The sequence below is a fragment of the Topomyia yanbarensis genome, chromosome 3 (genome assembly GCF_030247195.1).
Source record: "Topomyia yanbarensis strain Yona2022 chromosome 3, ASM3024719v1, whole genome shotgun sequence".
Taxonomy (NCBI): Eukaryota; Metazoa; Arthropoda; class Insecta; order Diptera; family Culicidae; genus Topomyia; species Topomyia yanbarensis.
Window position 1 is genome coordinate 145,776,795 of NC_080672.1, and position 26,078 is coordinate 145,802,872.

Sequence of the window (26,078 nt, forward strand, 5' to 3'; positions counted from 1 at the left end):
TAATAATGAACGGTGCCTGATAGAAAAAAAATGGAAATGTTCTATACTGCCGTTATATGCATATTTGTCCCAAGTTTCATGGGATCCCTATATACATGGGACAATTATGCGTATAACGGCAGTATAGGGGGTCTAGAACATTCATTTTTTTTACAATTTGATGATCAGTTTTTAATATTACTTTTCAATGAATAGTTTTGAAAGCATATCTGACTTGTAGGGGATTAATTAGTTGGCTTACAGTATCAGCAGAATGAGTTTATCAGGTTAATAGAATCCTCCATGGTAATATTGCTCTAAATTTAGCCGGCCTCGTGGCTAAATTTAAACCAATGGCGCCTTGTAATCCGAAAAATAAAACGTCTCATATTTTATATTTTCAAAATATATTTTAGCCCAAGGTTTCATTCAAAATTTTATCAGATACCATAGACAATTTTACTTTAATTTGGTGTTTTCTAATATTCTATTTCATTGAAAGATCCGAGTTTTAACATGATTAAAATACTTTCGCTACAAAAACATATAAGTGCGAAAAGTAACTAATAAGACTGAAAACTACGTAACAAAAAAACTATTGTGGATGTGGGCATAGTGTAGTTGGTAAATCGATTGCCCCATACGCAGCCTACCTGAGTTCGAATCCCAGCCCTGCACATAGGGTTATAAATATTTTTCTAAATAGATTTTTCGGGATAGAGGTAAATGACCTTAAGGTTAAAACCTACCTTCATAATCGAAAAAAATTGCATAACAAAATGAGCAATTTAATATATTTTCTTTGAAGGGGTAGAAACTTATTTAGTTTAATATGGCGCTGGAGAATTGATTTTAATAAAAAAAAAAATGCTTTAATCTTAAATTATCATGCTTCACAGTAGGAATTGCATAAGGTTTTTCAGTTGTAATTATAGCAGATTAAGATGAATTAGCTTGTTTATAAAATCCCTTAGCGCTATGGAAGAAAATGTATTGAACATTCATTTCTACCAAATTATTCATCTACTGCCCCTGCATGTAGCATATTGCTATTGAACTAATGGCCCCGACCGCCAACTTACCTTTCATTTTGTATCTACTTTCTGATCCCAACAGAAAACATATCACAGCACTATAGAGAAAGAAAATTACAGGTAAACTTCAAGCTAGGTTCATCAAGATAGGGAGATATAAAAATATCGACATAGAGAGGTATTTTTCACACAAAACCCGAAACTTATGCACGTACATTGTAGAAGGGTTTTACCTTTTCTTAAAAAATGACATTTTCTACACTACTCCAATTTTGATTTGTTTTCGGGCCGACAAAAACTTGTTCATTCCGCAAGTTCAGAATGCTTTGCTGAATAAAATGTTTCATTGAAAGATTCAACATGGACATTTCGAATTCATGTCGAGAAACTTGTATAAAATATTCTTTATCCTACATTATTGCTAATGCATGGATACAAAATGCATTACGATGCAATAGATCTAATCTATTTCAATTTAACTTATTCAAAAGTTAGTTACTAAACTGGTTTATTGAGGAGTGTTGCCAAATTCACTTTAAAAAGAACGCTTTTATAAGATAATTATTGTATATATGCATCAAATGAGTAAAGTGTTGCATACAGATCTTAATGTAAATAATCACAGTTGATTTCGCTTGTTAACCAACATGCGCTACTCTAATTATAGACTGTAAATATGTAGCATAAACAAGAAAATACATAGCTTCCAGACGAAGCGCCATTCGTATATCAACTAGCAAACGTGTCAGTCTACTTTCGCTCTTGCTCCGAAAGCTAAAGACCCCTTTTAGTGAAATTCATTATAAAGATTCATTTTTTTCTGACTTTTAAGTTTATTTACCGCCAACATATTCCCATTTGGACGATAATTATCAAATTTAGTTGAATGACTATGAACTGAATACTGCTTCGAATACGCACGTACTAGCTCGAACTGATACCAAGACATCGCCAGTTTCCATGCTCAAATCCATCACAAAACTGTCATCAATTTTCCCATCGCTTTTCATTCCATTTGCTTCTTTAGGTCGTAAGACCATGTGCTTGGAACAATTGCTTAGTTTCCTCTAATATGTGCTTCCAGTTGAACATTGTTTATGTTATATATCATACCGAATCTGCATGCCAATAGACAATTAAGTAGATGGTCCTTACACGGCAGGAATACCATTACTACTACACGCTTACTGAAAACACTTTTCTACACTTTATTGCAAATGCACGCACACAAACCACAAAACAACCAGTTAAATCACTTGAAAAATCACCCAAAAAGAGATAATTCGACATAAAATTAGGATACTTTGTTTTTCGATATACATTGGAAAACAAGTATAAAACCGCTAAATAACAGCTTGAATACCCGGTTTACGACAACATCATTGGAAAATTCAATCACCGAAATACCACAGAGGAAACTACCACCATCACTGTCGTGACCATAATATAGCATGAATGATGATGAAGCTGTGTTGTTAATCACGCATGGGTGCGTGTGGTGAATCGAAATGTCTCAAATGCCAGCTGTGTGTTCGTGAGTTTACGCGTTGTGTCAATCTTTCCGTGTGATTAATTTGCTCGCCTTTGAACGAAAGCCGTTGTAAGTGAGTTTCGTTCTGCGTTTTAACTAATATTATTTCATCGGTAAAATAAAGGGCAAAGAAACCAAAACACTCGACAATTACTTTTTTCTTCATTTCAAAAATATTACACAATTACGAATAAGAATGTGTAAATTTGTCGTTTGCATGTGTTTTCTATAGGCAATGTTATGCTTTGTTTGCATTTAAAACATGTCTGCATTGAAGAAGATGTTATAAATGTGTACTACAAGCAGAACATTGTTGTCATTTGTGAGGTAATATACTGTTTTCAAGTTACTTATTTAATTTGTGTTTCTATTGCACTCAAAATGTTATTCTATTTCAGGAATGTGTATATTTTCTCTTCTATTTCTTTTCTATTGATATTTGAAGTTATATTTGATGTCCTAGCGAAACAACAACTATTACTAACATTATTGTATGATTTAATACCTAATATAATGGAATGATTCCAACTAACAAAACACACTAACAAAAACAACATTAACCAAAATACACACATAATTTTAACTGACAGACCCCGTGTGCGACCAATGGTTTGTGTTTTGAATGTGTTTTGTGTATTTGCGTATGCTGCTGTATGTATATGTTACTCAATGATTTAAAGGAACACGTGCCTGTTGAAAATAGATCTGCACTGTTGGAAACATATCATCAAAGCAGATCAGACAGCACCGACTGCGCGTTGACCTGCTGGCGTCAAACTTTACACTATGTTTGCCTATATTTTTTAATTTAATTCTTTGTGTGTGTGTTTGTTCTATTACTCTGCCTCTTTGTTGTTTGCTGGTGCTGCCATCTCTGAAATTAAATATTACGTGTTTTTCTGTGCTGTTTTTGTTTGTTTATTCAAGCGAAGTTTGGTTTGTATTCTGTTGTTGGTATTTCGTTCTATGGCAATCTTTTTTTCAGCAAATGGGCTTACTGTTTTCCGTGTTTTCTATTTTCGTTCTTTTGGTATTTTAGTTCTCTCCTTTTTACGTGTCATCATCATTAATACATATAATCATGCTCAAAAAGAACGATGAGACCTTTTGTACAATATATTTACTGCTTTCCTGTTTTACCGAATGTCAACGTTTATGAAATAGTTGGGGGCAATGCCGACGCAATGATAATTATTTGTCCTTTTTATGCACTTTCTATCAACAGCAAGCGGTAGTCGAAAAGTTTGCTCTGTGCGAAGATCATCTCTCCAAGTTATTGGAGTGGATAACCAAAGTCGAGCAGGACATCGCTTCCGTCGGTGGACCTAAGGAGCGCGTGGATGATCTCAGAAATCAGATCAACTCGCTTAAGGTGAGTACGAGTGATCCCAATGTGCATAGCATTTTAAACTATTTGGGTGATAAACCCTGTAGTTCATCGACCTTACGGAATCTCATCGTATCACTATTCTTCTCTGCAGCAAATCAAGGATGACATCGACGTTCAGTCTCGTCCTGTTGCTTCGTGTCTGGAGCAAGTACGCCAACTAGTGCTCACTGGTGGCGAGGTGCTTAGTGCCCCGGAGGTTGCCGCACTAGAAAGTTCTGGTCGCGAGCTGCGTTCCCGCGTAGACAAAGCGCAGGACCGTACTGGTAAGCTGCTGCGTCGATTGGGAGGCGCCCGTGACGAGCTAGGAAAACTTCGATCCGAGCTTGATACCTTCTCAACCTGGCTGCAGACATCCCGTCGGACGCTTGAAGACAAGGAGAACACTTTGTCCGATTTGACTCGACTTTCGTCACAATCCGAGTCGGTAAAGGAATTCCACGGGGATGTCATCGCTCATCAGGCCGATCTTCGTTTCATCACCATGTCTGCGCAAAAGTTTGTCGACGAATGCAAAGATTACTTGACCGTGTTGAACGATTTCCGCACAACGTTACCGGAGCGTCTACCACACATTGAACAGATATCCAGTTCGGATAGTCCAATCAGACAAGAGGTTTCACTAGTTACCGCTCAATACCGCGATCTGTTGAACCGTGCCAATACTTTACTGGACCGTCTTGCAGGATTGGGAGGTCGCCAACGTGACTATCAAGAAACTTTGGAAAAAGCCCGCTCGTGGTTGCGTGACGTGCAACCTCGTGTGTCAACGGTGTTGTCCGATCCAATCGCTGCCGATCCACAATCCGTACAAGATCAAATGAATCAAACCAAATCCCTGCAAAACGAATTTCTATCCCAGGGAAGACTTATTGATAATGTTCAACATAGTCTGGATGCGTTACTGAAATCACTGGCAGGACGACTCAGTCCGTCTGAAGTATCTGCCCTTGAAATTCCAGTGGAAGATGTGAAAGACAAGTACAATCAACTGCTGGAAGCGTTAGGAGATCGCTCGAAACTTTTGGATACAGCTCTGGTACAATCTCAAGGGGTCCAGGATGCTCTCGACGGTTTATCGGGATGGATTAATCAATCTGAGGATAAGTTTAAACTACAAAATCGACCAGCATCTCTGATCAAGGAACGTTTGAACGAACAGGTTCGAGAGCACCGTGGACTTTTAAACGACCTGGAGTCTCATCGCACCAGCTTGGAAAGTGTTACCTTATCTGCACGGGAACTGATGACCACTGCCTCGAACGCGCGACTGGCTAAGCGAATCGAAACAAACTTGAGTGATGTCACGGGAAGGTTTGAGAAGCTACTGGATAAAGCATTGAAACGTGGAGAATTCTTGGAAGATACGTTGGCACAATTAAACAAGTTTAATGAGGATGCATCCATCCTAGAACAAGAATTGTCGAATCTTCAAGAAGCATTGGAAGGTAGGGAACTGACAACGCTACCTGCAGAAACTCTCACTCAGCGTATGATTGACCTCACTAAAAACAAGGAGCATCTACGTCCGCTGTATGAGAATTGTGTTAAACTAGGAAAGGATCTTATTTCTAAGCGTGACGTGACTGATACTGGCGTAGTTAGAGATCGCGTAAAAGCTCTCGAAAACGCCTGGAAAAACTTGGAAGTATCTTTGGAGGAGAAGCTTAAACTTTCCAAACAGAAAGCAGAACAATTGAACGCTTACGAAGATGTGAAGGATCATGTACTTGTCTGGCTATCTAGCATTGAAACCAGAACAAATAATCTGGCTCCTGTTGCCGTTGATGTTGAAACGATAAAGTATCAGCTCGAAGAAGTTAAACCTCTGATCAAGGAACATCGTGACTACGCCGTAACTATCGACAAGGTAAACGATTTAGGTGCTCAATACGATGCATTAATTCGTCCCGACAGCCCCACGCGGAAGCGTTCGGCATACAGTCCCATTAAACGATCAACCGTTAGTCCAATGCGTAGGCTTTCAGGAGAAGCACGATCACCTAGTCCAACTAAGGGATTGGCGGTAGGGCAAAGTCCAACCGTGTCCCCGCTGTCTCCCGGTGGATCGAGCGGATTTGGTAGTCGGCGATCATCGCAAGATGGTTTCCAGCTAACCGATCTGACACCGATCCAGCAGCAACTGACAGAGATCAACAATCGGTACAGTTTGGTCGGAGCGCGCCTTAATGACCGTCAGAATGAACTGGACTCGGTACGTGATGAGGTGCGTAAGCACCAGGAAAGTTTGAAAACATTAGCCAGCTTCTTAGACAAAATTCAACGACAGGTGCCCAAGGATGTCATCAGTAATAAGGATGAGGCCGAACGTTGCAACAAGCAGGCCCGAAAGGTTCTAGAAGAAATGTATGAAAAGCAGAGTTTATTGGACTCTACCAAAGCACAAGTAAAAGATATACTGAAGCGCAAACCAGATGTACAGGGATCTGATCGACTCCGTTCTGAATTGGATTCCGTTGTCGATCGTTGGAAGAATCTGCATGACCTGTGCAAAGATCGCATTAACTTTTCCGAACAATTACGTGATTTTCTTGATACTCATGACAATCTGAACGGTTGGCTTGCAGCAAAAGAACGTATGCTGACAGTACTTGGACCGATTTCTTCTGATCCACGAATGGTACAAAGTCAAGTCCAGCAGGTTCAAGTGCTTCGTGAGGAATTCAGAGGACAACAGCCTCAGTTGAATCATTTGCAAGAAGTTGGCAATGTTGTACTAGAGTACTTACGGGATTCTTCAGTCGAATCTCAATCGGTATCGACTAAACTGAAGAATGTTCAGCGTAAATGGGACGATCTAGTAAGTCGATTGGATGAACGCGCACAAAGTTTGGGAGCAGCTGCTGATACTTCGAAAGAATTCGATGCAGGACTTAATCGTCTACGCGAAGCTCTTCAAAATATTAGCGACAACCTTGACGCTCTTCCAACTGATCGAGATCATCAGGAAACTTTGCGCAAAATCGAAAACTTGGAACGACAACTTGAAGGACAGCGGCCTTTGTTGGCCGACTCGGAAGCCGCTGGTGAAGCACTGTGTCGGGTTCTCAGCGACCCGGCATCGCGAGCCGATGTCAACGCACGTGTTGTCGCCGTTGGCAAGCAGTATCAAAATCTACAGAAGAAACTTGATCATAGAAAGGCCGAAACTGATTCTGCTCTGCGAGATGGACGCCAATTTGCTGAAACTTGTGCGCGTACTTTGGGCTGGTTGTCTGGAGAGCTAGGTAATTTGACAGATCGCTTGCTAGTTTCTGCCCATCGCCCAACACTGCAACACCAAATTGATACTCATGAACCGGTATACCGAGAAGTGATGAGCCGCGAACATGAAGTGATCATGTTGTTGAATAAGGGCCGTGAGCTTCAAGAGAAACCTGGGCAAAGTCCCGATCGCACCGTGCAGCGTGATTTGGAGAAGATTTCACAGCAATGGGAACGCTTGAGAAACGCCGCCGTGGACCGCCATTCGCGTCTTCAAACCTGTATGGAACACTGCAAGAAACATGGTGCTGCTTCAGAGTCATTCTTGACCTGGTTACGGGGAGCGGAAGATAAGCTGTCTTCTTTCAAACCCGGTATTCTGAAAAAATCACAGCTTGATCAGCAGCTTAAAGAACTACAAACCTTCAGATCAGATGTGTGGAAGAAATCTGGCGAGTATGAAAGTACTCGCGGATTGGGTGAATCGTTCATAGGGGCTTGTGATATTGACAAGGAACCTATCAAGGCAGAACTTCAAGACACGAAAGATCGCTGGGAACGTCTGAATAATGAGTTGTTGGTGCGTGCTCAAACATTGGAATCTTGTGCCAAACGATTGGGAGATTTCAACGACGAGTTACGTGATCTCGATCATGCCGTTAGCCGTTGCGAAGATCGCCTTGCCGCTCACGACGCTCTAGGCGGTGCCGCGAAAGATCCCAAGCTATTGGATCGGGTAAAGACAATTAAAGATGATGCCACTGCATTGAAAAAACCACTTCAAGCCGTGCGTAAGTCGGCTGGGGACATCGCAGTCGAGGCTCGTGCGGCCGGCGGAGATGCCGATCATTTGAAAACCGAAGTCGATGGTATTGCGGATCGCATCGAAGATCTACATGCTCGGTTGGATGATCGTTGTGGAGAATTGCAATCGGCTGCTACTGCTGTTTCACAGTTCAATGATGCCGTCAAATCACTTGGTATTGATTTGAATGATCTGGAAAATCAAATCGATTCTTTGACTCCACCAGCACGCGAGATCAAAACGGTTATCAACCAGTTGGATGAAGTTGCTTCCATTCTAAGTAAGATTGATCGTACTGCGAGTCAAGTTGTCGCTGTGGAGCGCGCTGGAGAACTGCTAGTGGACTCTGGTTTCGCTACAGATACTGTTGCTACCCGAGATCAAATTGGAGCGGTAAGAAAACAGCTGAGCAAGCTAGAGAACCGCACACGGGATCATGACGATGCCCTGCAGAAGGCTTTGAAGGCTTTACAGAAGTTCTATGACATTCACCAGATTACACTGGATAATTTGAATGAAGTGGCTGATCAGGTGAAAAAGCTGAAACCGGTTAGTTCGGAGTTGGAACAGATTCGACATCAACAGGAAGATTTCCGTCGTTTTAAACAGCGGTATGTGGAACCGTTAGTAGTGAATATTGATGAAGTTAATCGAACTGGTCAGGATCTAATACGATCAGCTCAGGGTGGTGTTCCGACGGGAGTCTTGGAAAAGGACCTTGAAAAAATAAACGACAAATGGAATGATTTGAAGGAAAGGACGAATGAGCGTGATCGTCGGCTGGATGTGGGTTTGCTGCAGTCGGGAAAATTCCAGGAAGCTTTGGATGGTTTATCTAAGTGGCTGAAGGATACCGAAGAAATGGTGGCAAATCAAAAACCACCAAGCGCCGACTACAAGGTGGTAAAGGCCCAACTTCAAGAGCAGAAGTTCCTGACGAAGATGCTGATGGATCGCCAGAATTCAATGTCTTCCTTATTCCAGTTGGGTCAGGAAGTTGCTGCAGGTTGTGAACCATCCGAAAAGGTAGCTATAGAACGCCAACTAAAGGAACTGATGGGTCGTTTTGATGCGTTGACCGATGCCGCGCAGACCCGTACTTTGGATTTGGAACAGGCGATGCACGTTGCTAAACAATTCCAGGATCAGCTTAACCCGCTTACGAAATGGTTAGATGGTGCTGAAAGAGCTGTCAAAGCAATGGAACTGGTTCCAACAGACGAGGAGAAAATTCAGCAACGCATACTTGAACACGAGCGACTACATGACGAGATTCTTTCCAAGCAACCTGAGTTTAGTGAGTTGGCCGATATTGCGGGTCAGTTGATGGAATTGGTTGGTGACGATGAAGGTGTGGTACTCAGTGAAAAGGTCAAGAACACTACTGATCGATATACTGATTTGGTGCAGGCTAGTGAAAATATTGGACAAATTTTGAGTGATTCGCGGCAGGGTCTTCGTCACCTGGTGCTGACATATCAGGATCTGGTCTCATGGATGGAAAACATGGAGAATCGACTACAACGATTCCGTATTATCCCGGTGCACACTGAGAAACTTTTGGAACAAATGGATGTTCTTGTTGAGTTGAATGAAGATATTGCTAGTCGTTCACCGAATGTGGAATCCACTGTTGAAGCAGGGTCTGAGTTAATGAAGCACATTTCTTCGGATGAAGCTCTTCAGTTGAAGGATAAACTTGATTCACTGCAACGTCGGTATGGAGAACTAACGACCAAGGGTGGCGATCTCTTAAAACGCGCACAAGATGCCTTACCTCTGGTACAACAGTTTCATCAGTCTCACATTCGATTGGTCGACTGGATGCAGGCGGCAGAATCTACCTTGGCTACTGGGGATTCGAATGAAATTGATATCGTGCGCTTAGAAGGCGACTTGTCGGAAATGCGACCAGTTCTGGAAGCTGTTAACTCTATCGGTCCTCAATTGTGTCAAATTTCACCTGGAGAGGGAGCATCTACTATTGAAGGAATCGTCACTCGTGACAACCGACGTTTCGAAGCAATCGTGGAGCAAATTCAAAGGAAAGCAGAACGGTTGCATCTGAGTAAACAGCGTTCTAATGAAGTGACAGCCGACATCGACGAATTGTTGGAATGGTTCCGGGATATGGATGCTACTTTGCGCGATGCTGAACTTCCCGCGATGACACCCAAATTGGTGCGAGCTCAACTTCAAGAGCATCGTTCGATCAACGATGATATTTCTAGTCAAAAGGGTCGAGTACGTGATGTCACCTCATCCGCTAAAAAGGTACTACGAGAGTCCCAGCCGAACAACAACACTATTGCTCTGCGAGAGAAATTAGAAGATCTTAAAGAGGTAGTCGATACTGTGGCTAGTTTATGTTCTAATCGATTGGCTATGCTCGAACAAGCGCTTCCTCTCTCGGAACACTTTGCCGACTCGCACAGCGGACTAGTTACCTGGCTAAATGACATGGAACATCAGATCTCCATGCTTGCAATGCCTGCTTTGCGCCTAGATCAAATTGCCATCCAGCAGGATAAGAACGAACGTTTGACCCAGTCAATCGCTGAGCACAAACCTCTGTTAGATAAACTGAACAAAACAGGTGAAGCGCTGATTGCTTTAGTTGCCGACGATGACGCCGTCAAAATCAGTGAGATTGTCGAATCAGACAATGCCCGATATGCTGCTCTACGAACTGAACTTCGCGAACGTCAAAATGCTCTTGAACAAGCTTTGCAAGAATCTAGTCAGTTCTCTGACAAGCTGGAAGGAATGCTCCGTGCACTACAAAACACTGCCGAGCAAGCTAATCAGGCTGACCCAATTTCCGCTCATCCACCGAAGATTCGGGACCAGATTGAAGATAACGCTGCACTGATTGAAGACATTGACAAACGAGGCGAAGCATTCGCCGCTGTCAAACGAGCAGCTACTGACGTAATTTCGAAAGCCAGTAACCAATCCGATCCGGCCGTGCGAGACATTAAAAAGAAACTAGACAAACTGAACAATCTGTGGAATGAACTGCAAAAAACGACATCAAAACGTGGTGCGTCTTTGGAAAATACTCTAGCGGTGGCTGACAAATTCTGGAAAGAAATGCAAGCTGTAATGGAAACGCTAAAGGAGCTGCAAGAAGCCTTGCAAACTCAGGAGCCACCAGCTGCTCAACCACAGGCCATCCAAAAACAGCAGGTTGCTCTACAAGAAATCCGTCAAGAAATTGATCAGACCAAGCCAGAGGTTGAACAAGTTCGTCGCACCGGTAGTAATTTGATGTCACTATGTGGTGAGCCGGACAAACCGGAAGTTAAGAAGCACATCGAAGATCTGGACCACGCTTGGGATAACATCACTGCACTGTACGCAAAACGAGAAGAAAATCTGATCGATGCTATGGAAAAGGCCATGGAATTTCACGAGACGCTGCAGAATCTGTTGAACTTTTTGGCCAAGGCGGAGGATCGCTTCCAAAAATTGGGCCCTCTGGGGTCCGATATCGAAGCGGTCAAGAAGCAGATAGAACAGTTGAAGCACTTCAAGGACGATGTCGATCCACATATGGTGGAAGTGGAAGCGTTGAACAGGTTAGTATCGCAGTAGAATTTTCTCACTTCTATATCGTTGTATATTCCCAGGTGATATAGTAAATAGTGGAAATAACTGTTTTCTTTATTCCATTTCACGCTACGTTTACATGAAAAATGCGGAACAGAGTATTGAGCAGGCAAGAAATAAAATATCGATGTTGTTGCTTTACTGATTGGATGGTGTCTGACGAAAAATCGCTCAAAATAATCAATCTTAAAGCAGTTTTGTAGTTCAAAGCATTCGTACTTACTTTTTAATTGCTTTTGTTTATTTACCATAACTGTGTCACTACGTTTTAATTGCCGCAAAGGTATCGATTTTGTTGGCTATTTGCGGTAAATTTAAGACTAATAGAAATGAAAGCTGGTGTTGGTGGTAAACATGATGATGATCACTGGCCATCCGCTAAACTTTGGTGAAACGTCCGTATGAACCTGCTTAGTTTATAACAGATTTGCTTTAGAATATCTATCCGTCTTTCAATTTCATAGAATTCATTTCTCTTAGTCTTAAATTTGCCGAAAGTAGTCAACAAAATTGATGCAGTTACCATAACTTTAGAAAGTGGTTTTGAAACACGATGGCAAATTTTCAGAGTATAGGTATCTGTCTTTACATAAAATGATACTCGAGACTGTAACAAATTGTAGTTATTGTTTGTAGAATAATTAAATTTATTCAATGTTTGAGCGACTTTTCCAACAAAATTTAGTATATTTTATACGTACAGTGTAAGCTCATCCTAAATTTCAAGTAACTCCGCAATCGAATTTTCTGCCTCATCTTTTATAAGCTAATGCAATGTGTTTCTAATATAAAATATCATTATATTTTTCTATTTCAAGTAACATCAATCGCGGAAAACGAAAAAAAAGAATAATCAAACGCAAATTCAAATACTTCTGATGCTTTAAATTGTATATTATTTTCAACCGAAGACATACGTATAATGTTTGGTATGCGGCTCTGAACGAACGATCGTTTGCCACACGGGAAAGTGAGGCAATATCGCCATGTGGGGCGTGTTGAGCACCCTTATTTTCTAAGAATCTGTCAACAATTTCGTTTTCTTTTTGTTATTTACACGGATGGTTTGCAAATCTTTATTAGATGATGTGTTACTTAATCTGCTAAATAAAATACATCTTAAATCACAAAAATGAAAAAATGGCAGCATGTCAAAAAAATTAAAATAATGGAAGTTATAAGAATCCAGCTATATGAAATATGTATTCGCATGATGTATGCCTATGGTAATTGTAATATTCATACATCCATAGAATATTTCACCTCTTTTCAACCATTTCAAACATAAAAATAATTTACTATGGCTTTGTACTGCCTTTAATTGCCATTTTGTCCCATGCAGATAGGGAATCCCATAAAACAATAGACTGATTTGCGATTATGGGCAGTGTACTTTCTACAAGAATGCGAAAATAGCTCTGCCGTATGTGGCAAAATGAGTACCACGCAAAAATCTATTGGGATTGATGTGGACCGGTGTAGTGGAGTGCACTGGTTTTGCACTTTCTAGCAGAAGTGTCAATGGAACATACCCAGTTTTTTTTATTCATTTCGTTTATTTGATAGGCACTTATACCCAGTTTTCTGCACTTCTGCTTGAAAGTGCAAAAATGGTGCAGTTCCAGTGCACTTCACTACACCGGTGTCAATCAATCGAAAATCCCATATGAGTTTATGATTTAAATTCCGAAAACTTATGTTTATGCGAACGTTTTATACCTGAAATTACTACGAACGATAAACAATAATTTTTGCTCACGGAGAGTACTCACAAAGGTATCATTTAAAAATATGAATTATTGAATCTATTAGTTCCGAAGAAGTTGTTAAAAACCTATGCCATGAATTTTCTAAGAAGAGTATGTCACTTAATCAATGTTAAATAAGATTCTTAGTAAAATAAGTAAAATTAGTTCTAATTTTTATTGTAAAATATGACTTTGTTGCAACATGATCATTTTGCCTCCTAAGATATGTAGCTCATTTTGCCCCAAAAGGTAAAATAGCAAGCCAAAATTCGGTCATTACATACGACGATTATTTTAAAGGATTTTGAAAAATTTTCTACACATTTGATAACTGAATATAAAGAATAGGTATATTGCAAGTGCAACCTACCAATAGGGAGAAATATTGGGATTAATTGTTTGTTTTGATAAGGATATATTAGCCTTTAACCTTCGGGTGCTCATATTGCCTCACTTTCCCGAATATAATATTGAATCGCGGTATCTCATTTTACGAATTATAACTCAAATAGATAACTATTTGGTAAATTTTAATTCATAAGAATGACAAGTATGCAAATGACAATTGAAGTACATTTTTTTTACAATTGAAGTACACATTATAAGTTTAGTAGTTTTAAGTTTGGTTAGATATTTTTCGTTTTCCGCTGTATGAATCCTTAGCGCCTTAGGTAATCATTTTTTTCTTACCAAATACAGGCAAGCAATCGATTTGACGGAACGTACCTCAGTTGAACAAGCAAGTGCTATCCGTGAGCCTCTGAATGCCGTGAATCGTCGATGGGAGAATCTGTTGCGCGGAATGGTCGAACGTCAGAAGCAACTGGAACATGCCTTGCTACACCTAGGTCAATTTCAACACGCCCTCAACGAATTACTGGTTTGGATTAGTAAAACCGACGCCAACCTAGATGAGCTGAAACCAATTCCAGGTGACCCACAATTGCTGGAAGTCGAACTAGCTAAGCTGAAAGTGCTAGCAAATGATATTCATGCCCATCAGAGCTCGGTGGATACGTTGAATGATGCCGGTAGGAAGTTGATCGAAAACGATCGTGGATCATTGGAAGCTTCAACTACACAGGACAAATTGCAGCAGTTAAACAAACAGTGGAGAAGTTTGCTACAGAAAGCTGCCGATAGGCAGCATGAACTGGAAGAAGCACTGCGGGAAGCCCAAGGTTTTACCGCCGAAATTCAAGATCTGCTCGGGTGGTTGGGTGATGTGGATGCTGTGATCGGGGCAAGTAAGCCAGTCGGAGGACTACCAGAGACAGCTTCAGAACAGCTGGAACGGTTTATGGAAGTTTATAACGAGCTAGAGGAGAACAGACCAAAGGTTGAAACATTAATCGCACAAGGGCAAGAGTATGTGAGGAAGCAAACTCAGCTTCAGGTGTCTGCAAGCAATTTGCAGCACACGTTAAGAACCTTGAAGCAACGATGGGATGCTGTAGTATCCAGAGCTTCTGACAAGAAGATTAAGCTGGAAATTGCTCTAAAAGAAGCTACAGAATTCCACGATGCTCTTCAAGCATTTGTGGAGTGGTTGACTCAAGCGGAGAAGCAGTTGTCATCAGCATCGGCAGTTTCGCGAGTTTTGGAAACCATTCAGCAGCAGATGGAAGAGCACAAAATACTGCAAAAAGATGTATCTATTCATCGTGAATCGATGTTATTGTTGGATAAGAAGGGTACTCATCTGAAGTACTTCAGTCAGAAACAGGATGTTATTCTAATCAAGAATCTACTAGTTTCGGTGCAGCATCGATGGGAGCGCGTTGTAGCAAAGGCAGCAGAAAGAACTCGTGCTTTGGATCATGGCTACAAAGAGGCGCGTGAGTTCCACGATGCTTGGGTTCAGTTGATCACATGGTTAAAGGAAACCGAAACCACGCTGGATACGTTGTCTGAAGAAACCAGCAACGATGCCATTAAGATCAAGAAGCACCTTGAAAAACTGCGGGAGATTCAGCGGAACTTACAATCGAAGGAGAGTTTCTACGATAGTACAATGCGTAATGGCAAGGGCTTGATGGATCGGGCTCCGAAAACTGACGAACCGGTACTTTCGAAGATGATGAACGAGCTGAAAGATTCGTGGAAACGTGTGTGTCATAAGAGTGTTGAGCGTCAGCGCAAATTTGAGGAGGCTTTGTTGCTCTCTGGACAATTCGCCGACGCTCTGCAAGCTCTTCTCGAATGGTTGCGAAAGGCTAAGACGCGTCTTTCTGAGGATGGTCCAGTTCATGGTGATCTCGACACGGTTACCACTCTTGTTGATCATCATAAGCAAATGGAGTCTGATCTGGACAAACGATCAGCACAAATGCAAAGCGTCATGAAAACTGGCAAAGATTTAGAAAAATCGGATGAAACGAGGGAAACCACCAAGCATTTGAAGGAACTGCAAAAACTGTGGGAAGACGTCCAGGAACTAAGTTCGCGTCGAAAATCGCGCTTGGAGGTGGCATTGAAGGAAGCAGAACGTTTGCACAAATCTGTTCACATGCTGCTCGAATGGCTGTCGGAAGCCGAGCAGAAGTTACGCTTCGTCGCCGCTGCTCCAGACGATGAAACTCAGGCCAACGATCTGCTGGATGAGCATGCAAGATTCATGAAGGAACTGCGTGAAAAAGAATACGACAAAGAAGAAACGCTCGGACTTGCCAACGCCATCCTAGGCAAGGCTCACCCAGATGCAGTGCCAATCATCAAAAACTGGATTTCGATAATTCAGTCTCGATGGGACGAAATTTCCCAATGGGCTTTGAACCGCCAGAGTAAGCTGGAAGCGCAACTCAAATCGCTCAAAGATTTGGATGATTCGATTGAGGAACTCTTAGCTTGGTTGGCCGGACTGGAAGCGACGTTACTGAGTGAGTATAAATTGATTAATAGTTTGTATAAGAAAACGATTTTGATCAGACTCTTCAGACAAATCAATAATGATCTTACATAAAATTGATTTTCGACACAACATCGTTCATTCGAAGCATTAAAACTTTTGTTGTGCTATTTCGCCATCAGACCTCGAACAGGAGCCACTGCCGGATGAAATTCCACCTCTGGAAGCTCTGATTGCTGACCACAAAGAGTTCATGGAGAACACCGCTCGTCGGCAAAGCGAAGTGGATCGTGCTTGTAAACCGCGTCAACCTCCGCCAGGATTGAAGGAAACGCGGAAACCATCACGCGGTGTGCTCAAGACCCCAGTGTAAGTACCCGACCGGGGACGGCCTTAGCCAGTCAGTGTTTTGTGCACGTATTTAACAATTTTTTATATGAGTGACATTTTTCCGCCGCATGATTAACGATTTGTTTTTCCGGCCACGTTGAAACGCGTGGCGTTTTCTTTTCGTTTCGAATTGCATTCAACAACACTGTTATCATTTTGTTTGTGTGTATTGTGTTGTACAGTAGAGGCTCACAACCAGATTTGCGCGAGCATTCACCCGACTACGGCACACTAGGAAGAAAGCAAAGGTTTGTTTATTCTATTAGTTTGTTTCTTTTCTTTTTATAGTTGTTTTGGTTCCAATTTAACAAATTGAAAAAAATCACCTTATTTCGTTACTAACCGAATGAAATGATCATTTTACTTTGCGCTCGCCTGTGTATGTGTCGCTGATGCCTTCGATTCTTTTTGTTTGTTTTTTTTTGCCATTTCATTTTCTTTTCCATTTCATAGTTTCAAAGGATCGCGAGATCAAGGGCTTAATTCACGTCGTACAAGGTGTGTATTCTATGTGATTATGAGTTCGCTTTTCAATTAAAGCCTATTGTATTTTTGCAGCACTTTATGTGCTGTAATCTCGCATTTTTGCACATCTCTAGTTGAATCAATGTACATTGTAGAATCTATCCTATCGGTTTTTTGATGCATGTTGTTGTGTTTTTCTTTCTCTTTTTTCTTTATCGCTCTATTTGGTATTGTGTAAACATTTGTGTACAACAATTCAAAAACAAAACAAAACTTTCTATGTTTGTGTTGCGTGTGTACATTACATTGAACAGTCGCGTGAGTCCTGGACGTGAGACCCAGACGCCGGAAAGGGATCGCCTGCCGCACTATGGTCCTAGATTTTCACAAAGGTATATTGGTTGGTTAATGCAACATGCGAGAGCAGCGTTGAACAAAAAAAAACTCATTCATTGGAGCTGCTCGCTAACACTCTTGTTCATTATGTTCATAGTTAATGTTTCACTTCATGGTCGTCCACTGTTAGTTTTTAAGATCAAATATGCACTGTTTACAAAAGTACAACAGGTACCATAAGCATTTTTGGGTTAAGGGTTAAACAGATTGCTCCGTCAACAGCGCAACGTTAGGTCTTAATCGAAATATTTCAAAACTGTAACAACATCGTCTCACTCGCTAAAATATTCCATGATTTGGCATTCTCTTTACACCGGGCTAGATACATAACCAAGAAATCAATTCATTTTGTTACTTAAGAAAACCGTTGAGAAAATATTTTGCAATGCAGAATACATTGTGTGGAAAGCATGTGACGGAAAACCGTGTCTAAGGTTGAACAAACTATTCAGTTAGGATATTGAAAAAAAAATTATGGATAGATAATTTCTTGCAAATCCCGAAATAATCTAGCGTTTCATGATGTTAAGTTCCAATCAGAATGCATCTGCAATTACGGAGCGTCTAGATCTGGTTTGAGCAATATGTCTGTTCTGTTGGCATTTGTCAAGTGAAACGATCACGATTTTGTATAATTTCGTTACCACACTGTTTTATAGGTCCGAGAACCTTCACGTGCCTCCAAGTTTTAAAATGGTTCCATCTAATTAGCGGCATATTTATTTAATTCATGGATTTTTTTTATTGAAATGTCAAAAGTCACGGAATTCGGACCTCACTTTACCATTGGTGCGTGATCCCGCGATTGGGTTTTGTCTTTGGCCTGGTTCCCAAAAACCGTGTGATATACGCTCTTAAGTAAACGGACAAAGCTTGTACGGGATTCCTGGAAAGCACCTTCCGAGATAAAATCGCGGTGTTATATACGAAGCTTCTTTAGTAGATGCACTGTTTGTCAACCATCTATGTATCGTCAAATCTGGTCTCCTGATAAACAAATACATGTCTTGGAGCAAATCGAACTACATATTACTTGAAGAATTTAAATACATAAACAATTCCAATAAACACTCAACACAGATGGCACTGCTTTGTGCATGATTTCAACATGGCACGGGTGCCAATTGAATACCTGTTATGTACTAAGAACATCCATAAAATTGAAAAAATCAAGAGTTAAAATCAATATTGCTAGTGTTTATTTCGTTATTTGTTTCAGTTTTTAACCCATTTAAAGATGCGCGTTATCAGGAATTATTCTATGCGGTATTCGAAAGCATACCTTCGAAATGCGCGGTATTAGGCGTATTGATATGTCGCTCGTCTATGATTTTTTTTAAGACATTGTAGCAAAAAGTAGTACAATTTATATTTCTCATAAATTAAATATAAACCCAACCAATGCAATAAGCACGAATATTCATCGCGAATTAAATTTTTATAGCAGTTGAAACGTTCTTAAACTCACGGTATTAGAGCATGTCACGGTACTATAGAGAACTTAAATGTAAATGTATAGCCAACACATGAGCGGTCAGGCCAAATATGGTTTTATGCGACCCTTCTAATTTGAAGTATAAAAGTCCGTTAAAAACTTCAAGTGTAAGATTCGCACTGGGTCACCTAGAACGTGAAAGTGGCTAAAGTGTATCAAACTTTCGGATGAATAAACACAAGATTAAACGTTAGTAGTTTACAGTAGCACGTTCAGTTCAAGACTGACTCGCCTTTATTCTCTAATCAGTTAAAACCTAATCTCGCGGCACTCACAACATGAGTGCTGTTGGTATTTGCTTTCATAGTCGAAGAACCTTACAATTCTTCCCTCTTAAATTAAACGTTCCCTCAATCATGCCAATTTTTACAATTTCATTCATATATATTTCTTAAATACTATAAATTAATTCATGCTATTTTTCTTCAAATACACTTTCAATCATTTAAGCTTTTTTTCTTTTTTTACTTAGTAGCCGTTCTGATCTTCTCACTAAAACCTTGTCCGCTTTTTCTGGTTTATTAGCGTGAGATGAATCTTCGAACCCTTTAAAATCTTCCTCCAATTCAACAGAATCCAAACGCTTCCTTTTTCTAGTTGGTACAATAGGCACTACTATATTCTTCCTCACATGATCTTTATTCGGAATCTTGAGTTGACTCTTGTGTGCGCTTGTTGTTACGTTTCCACACGCAACCTGGAATATATTTAAAGATAGTCTTTTTATAAACCTACCTTCTATCCACCTAGCAATATCATTGGATCTATTGTTTTTGACCCAAACCATATCACCTAATAGCAATGAATCAAAGGGATCTTTCGAAACTTTTTTATTACACTTTTCTTTTACAAGGCGCTGTTTATAATCTGTGGGATTTTCAATCAGTTGTCGAGAGTAATGTTTTTTCGGATTGACTAGATCTATTAATGTTTTAGGCTTGTATTTAAAAACTTTCTCTGAAGGAAAGGAACATTCATCATGCGTCAGGCATGTGTTCCGGTAATTTATAAGAAAGTAATTTAATTGATCTTCCGTGTCCCACCCTTTAACTTCGGGTTCTAACAGAAACTTTTTCAGGACGTCCTTCACCAACCTCACCATGCGTTCCGCTTGTCCATTACTCGAAGGATTGTAAGGGGGACTTTTAAGAACTTTAACACCTTGGTTTCGTAAAAACGCTACAAAGGCTTCCGAATTGAAAGGTGGTCCTCCGTCTGTCACAACTACGTCCGGTAATCCAAATCTTGAGAACATATTTGCAAACTTTTTATTAACTTTAACTGCATCAGTACCACATTTCATCCACTCAACCTCTAACCATTTAGAATGACTATCCACGATTAGCAAAAAAACTTTTTGTCCGAAATAAAAAAAATCCGCGTGAAGTCTACTGAATGGTCGAGTAGTTGGAATCCAAGATGTAGGGCTTGGCTTGGGAATGGCAGCCATTCTACTGCATGTGACGCAGGAATGCACGTATTTTTCTATATCGGCGTTAATTCCAGGCCAATAGACAGTTCTTCGAGCAAGCTGTTTCATTTTTATTATCCCTGAATGGTTTACGTGTAAGAGCAGTAGCAGTTCTTTTCTGAGAGAGACTGGTACTACAACACGTTCTTGAAAAATCAGGCATCCCTGTGCTATTTCAAGATCTTGATTGTTTGAAAACATATTCAAAAAGCTTTTATCCACTCTCTCTGGCCATCCTTGTTTAACATACTGAATGACTTTCTGTAGAAAAGTGTCCTCCGCAGTTTCCTTGGCTACGCGAGAATAGTCTAGAGGCAAATCTTGACTATAGTTCAAGCTTTTAACAAATGCCTCGTCCAATTCACTAGGAACAGCCTGTTTCAAAGGGAACCGTGAGCAAAAATCGGCGTTACCAAGATTAGCTCCCTTTCTGTAATGTATTTCGAAGTCGTATATCGATAGCTCTAGAATATAGCGTTGCAATCTCGTTACGAATATGGAGTTTTTCCCCTGTTTACCAAAAATTCCCAGCAGTGGTTTGTGGTCTGTGTACACAATAAATTTCTGGCCATACAAATATTTGTGACATTTTTTTATTGTGCAAACTAGTGCTAATGCTTCAAGATGCAGTATTGGATATGATTTCTGTGCTTGATTCAGGGAAAATGATGTGAAAATAATTGGTTTTTCCACGCCATTGACCAAATGTGCCAAAACTCCTCCTAATCCATAACCACAAGCATCAGAAATAACTATTAAAGGCTTCTTGGGGTCATAAAACTCTAAGATTTTGGCATTCATTAAATGAGTTTTGCTTTGTTGAAATGCTTCTTGACACTCATGTGTCCAATCAAACTTTGCATCTTTTTTTAACAATCTATAAAGTGAGCACAACTTAGATGATAAGTTAGGTACAAATTTGCCATAATAGTTTACGAGACCTAAATATGACTTTAACTCAGTTGAATTTTTTGGAACTTGAGCATCCCTAATGGTCGCCAACTTGTCTGGGCATGGAAGTAACCCTTTACCAGTTATCACATGTCCGAGGAATGGAAGGTTTGTAACGAAAAGCTTACATTTTTGCCAATTAACTTTGATATTAGCGTTTGATAATCGTTCTAGTACTACATATAATTTTCTCTTACAATCATCTAAATTTTTACCGGCAATTAACACATCATCCAAATAACATTCAACATGTTCGATTCCTTCTAACACCTGATCCATAACCTGTTGAAATATTGCCGCGCTGGAAGACGCTCCTTGCGGCAGTCTATTATACACAAAGAGACCTTTTATCGTGTTAATTACCATAAACTTTCTGCTTCTCTCCGATAACGAAAGCTGTGTATAAGCACCTTCAAGATCTAATGCACAGAAGACTGTACATCCAGCCAAACGAGCAAAAAGATCTTGCGCAACTGGTAATGGATAAGTGTTAGGGATGATGCATTTATTGATGGACACTTTGCAGTCGATTACCAGCCTTATCTCCTGATTTTTCTTGACCACTGCGATTACTGGTGAGGCCCACTCACTTGTCTTTATTGGAGTAATCACATTTTCTTTCTCGAGTTTATCAAGATAATCAACCACCTTATCACGTAATCTGTAAGGAACATCATACGCTTTCTTGAAGATAGGCTTATCCTCTTTTAGTACTAAATCGGCTTCATATCCGACTATAGGAGAAACAAAACTTTTTTGAAAAACATTCGAATACCGTTGTTTAATTTCCGCGAAAACATGCTCTAGGTTCTCTGTCATGGAAATATTATTAATCCTCTCAGTATTGCTCAAAAATGCATTTCGCCACTGAGGAAAGAATACGTCCAACCACTCTCTACCAAAAAGTGGAACGAATTGGTAATTATTTCCTTCCCTATGCTCATCCAAGACAACTAGTGCTAGTTTTCTCTCTATATGGCTAATTCTCACCATAACCTCTGCTTCACCCAGTACATGCAATCGACCCCCATTTACCACCAATAATTTTCTACCACTCTTGTATAGTGGTACAGATGCATAAAACAGTCGACGAAACATTTTCTTACCCATAACAGACACAGCAGAGCCAGAATCTACTTCCATCTCAACCTCGCAATTCTCGATTACTGGTTTCACTAAGCAAGGGTTACTTATTCTATTTAAAGACGATACCATCATACACATATAATCACCTGAATCATCAGACTCGTCGCTGAGCTCCACTCTAAGACGATGCATAGCTTGGTTGATATTGTCTGCAGTACTCGTTGAAGGCACTGGATTAGACACGCTGTGTATTCGACCTTGGTCCCTCTGGTTACGATAGCGACATTGCCTTTTTATGTGGCCCTTCATGCCACAGCCGTTGCATGTGAGATTTGCATACCTGTTCTCTCTACTATTGCTTCTCTCTCTAAAAGAAACTCGGCGTTCACTGCGGCTTCTACTACGGCTACGAAGGTTCCCATCATGATTGTTGTAAGTGTGTTGGTACCTGTATCCACTGTGGTTCCCTCTTCTACCTAATCTTTCTCTCACTGATGCCACTTGGGGTTGAGATCCTATACCACCATTGAGTACCTGTGCACGAGAGCTCGCTAATTCCCAATGTGTGATTATTTTTTCTACGCTTGCCAAAGTTAACTGCTCCTCTTTCAAGAGTTGTGATTGTAAATTTTTATCGTACACCCCAACGAGAATTCTGTCTCGTATGGCTTTATCCCTATAATCTCCGAAATCACACATCGAAGCCATCAATTTCAAATCTAGAATGAAATTCTCTGTTGTCTCGCTAGCGGCCTGAATACGAGTGTGGAATTTATAACATTGTATAACATCTGAATCCACCTTATCGAAACGAGATTTTAACTTTGTTATTATCTCGGTGTAAGTCAAATTCGTTAAGGTTTGCCCTGGATACAATAGTTTCAATTCAGAAAAAACAGCTGGGCCGCTTAGGGTAATGAACATAGATCTTTTGCGTTCGTCAGGTGTTTCGTTAAATTCAAAAAAATGTTCAAAGCGCTCAGCATATTCGCTGAAGGATGAACCTGGAACATAAGGTTCCATAGTTCCAATAATGTTGGCGTTTGAACTCATCTCTATTGGAAAACACACGATACAAATGGGAATTAGCAATAAGTACACGCACACCAAGATCGCGGAATTACTCACCTATACGATACTTTATCCAATTACCTCTCACTCTCTATTCTCTGGATGTTCTCTTTTTTTCACTAACTCGTTCTCTGGTCACTATGTTTCTGCTCACTTTTATAGTTGTTCTTTTCTCCTCTCGATTCGTTATTATCCAAGTCTCTCAACTGCTCGAAATCACTCCAACTATTCGAAACTCCGCGAAATAACCCTAATTCACCTTGCACACTTTGACAATTTCTGGCAATAAAGCAGGATATTCCAAATCGATCTAAACGAAAATACAAAAAACACAGATTGCTACTTTGTATAGTGTTACTATTAATTGCACGCTTTTGTCACAGCACAATGGCTGACTCTTCAAAATGGCTGATGAACTGGTATCAAAACTTATCACTCCGACACGTGAAATCACGAATTATTGGAGAATTGGTCAGAATCACATTAACTGACTTACGTGGCGTGTTAGCAATAAATTTCACAACACTTTTTCCTCGTCGCCAGCTAAAGTGTATCAAACTTTCGGATGAATAAACACAAGATTAAACGTTAGTAGTTTACAGTAGCACGTTCAGTTCAAGACTGACTCGCCTTTATTCTCTAATCAGTTAAAACCTAATCTCGCGGCACTCACAACATGAGTGCTGTTGGTATTTGCTTTCATAGTCGAAGAACCTTACAGTGGCAAGAATCAATTGCCGATATTGATTGTATCTTTATGTAAATTTGCGCAAGATATTTTTGTCTTTGTTTTTTCACGTCGAATTTATGCTAGTCAATTTTTTGGGAGAGAAAATTTCAAATCATGACGCCGAAGGATCTCATTCTGAGTCTTACGCTTAAAATTTCTAGCACACTTTTACATTCTTAAAGAATGGAAGAGGTGCTACGAGGTATTGGTTGCCCTTCTCACTTTTTAGTTCACCGGCTCGTTTATCGTTAGGAAAATCATTGTTTCCCGTCCATTATCCAGTACAGTAAGGGTTTTATGTTTCAAATATGGCTCTATTGTTTAAGTTTGGACATCCCTCGAGATGGTCGATTTGTTTGTCACCTAAGATGAAGCGATCCTGGAATAACAACAGAGCTTGAGTTAGGTGCGTGTTATGTTACAGCATCTGTCTGTGGCTAGAAAGTAATATACCGATACGAAAAAAATATATTTGATACATTTGATGCACCAAGAATCCTCATATAAGTCTCAAAACCCTTTGAACGATGTCCATCGTGACCGTTTGAGACGATGTTTGCTCCAAAACTATAGTTGCATAGTGCTCTTCTTAGCTAATGATGCAGCCAATAGCGAAATGATCTGAAAGATGCTGGTTTCCAACTACACACCAAACTCCGCACTTAGAATTGACTTTTAGCGTTAGAAGCTCCCGAGATGAATGGCATCGAAAGAAGGTGATATTGACGGTCTAAAAAGGCTTCCAGATTTCACTGCACTTGTGAAGATTTTTGAGAGGTTAGTTTTTACCATAGAATATCTCAAGTTAAAATGGTAGAGTTATCTCCCAGGACTCTGGCCAATATGATGTCACACAAAGAGATCACCAGTATTGATGTTGATCAATATTCTTCATGAAACCGTTGCGAAATTAAGCCTATTATAAAATAAATTAAAATACAACTAAATTTTAGTATTGACAATTTTATATTAGGTTGATGGGTATATTTAATTTAGTGTAGATATCCTACAAATCGGTCTAGTTTTAGAACATAGTAGAATCGTAGCTTATGTTTTGAATGTAGTCCAATAGCCAGGTTAAGTAACTTTTTATTTTCACGCACAATTTCCATTCATCGCATCTATCGCACTCTTTCACGCGCGATTCCATCGTTCATTCCGTTACTGATCATCGTCCAGCTCAATCTAATGCACCGGTCCTATCAATTGCAGCAACCAACCGGAGGCGGAACTTCGGTCTCCCCGTGCAAAGCTACTGTGGGACAAGTGGCGCTACGTGTGGATGCTGGCGTGGGAACGCCAGCGGCGTCTGCACGATCACTTGCTCTATCTGCAGGATCTTGAGCGGGTACGACAGTTCAGCTGGGAGGAATGGCGTAAACGGTTCCTCAAGTTTATGAACCACAAAAAATCTCGCCTGACGGATCTGTTCCGCAAGATGGACAAGGACAACAACGGATTGATTCCGCGGGAAGTCTTCATTGATGGAATTATCGGAACGAGTAAATAATATTCATTGATTGTTGTCGGGTCATTGGTACAGGGGTTTATAATTATTTTCCAGAGTTCGACACCTCGAAGCTGGAGATGAACGCCGTCGCCGATCTTTTCGATCGCAACGGCGAAGGGCTGATCGATTGGCAGGAGTTTATTGCGGCGCTGCGGCCCGATTGGCAGGATCGTAAGCCAGCAAACGATGCGGACAAGATTCACGACGAAGTCAAACGACTGGTAATGCTGTGTACGTGTCGACAAAAGTTCCGAGTATTCCAGGTTGGCGAAGGCAAATATCGGGTAAGTGTGTTGTGTGTCCGCTACAAAGTGCAATAGTAACGTATTTTCTCGTGCCTACTA

The 26,078-nt window shown here is 40.5% G+C and overlaps 1 protein-coding gene across 50 annotated transcripts in view; it reads left to right on the top strand.

Moving 5' to 3' along the window:
• The window catches only part of LOC131691889 (dystonin), a 458,938-nt gene that overhangs the window by 415,060 nt on the left and 17,800 nt on the right, over window positions 1-26,078 (top strand). For 22 of the 50 annotated variants that reach the window (XM_058978603.1, XM_058978605.1, XM_058978606.1 and 19 more), the window contains 10 exons: window positions 3,770-3,916; window positions 4,026-11,542; window positions 11,671-11,682; window positions 14,021-16,200; window positions 16,352-16,538; window positions 16,742-16,807; window positions 17,013-17,057; window positions 17,339-17,416; window positions 25,437-25,726; window positions 25,789-26,018. In XM_058978603.1, coding sequence (XP_058834586.1) covers window positions 3,770-3,916; window positions 4,026-11,542; window positions 11,671-11,682; window positions 14,021-16,200; window positions 16,352-16,538; window positions 16,742-16,807; window positions 17,013-17,057; window positions 17,339-17,416; window positions 25,437-25,726; window positions 25,789-26,018 — 10,752 coding nt within the window. The remainder of the gene's footprint in view (window positions 1-3,769; window positions 3,917-4,025; window positions 11,543-11,670; window positions 11,683-14,020; window positions 16,201-16,351; window positions 16,539-16,741; window positions 16,808-17,012; window positions 17,058-17,338; window positions 17,417-25,436; window positions 25,727-25,788; window positions 26,019-26,078) is intronic. The other 28 variants (XM_058978588.1, XM_058978613.1, XM_058978622.1 and 25 more) reach the window with 10 other exon arrangements.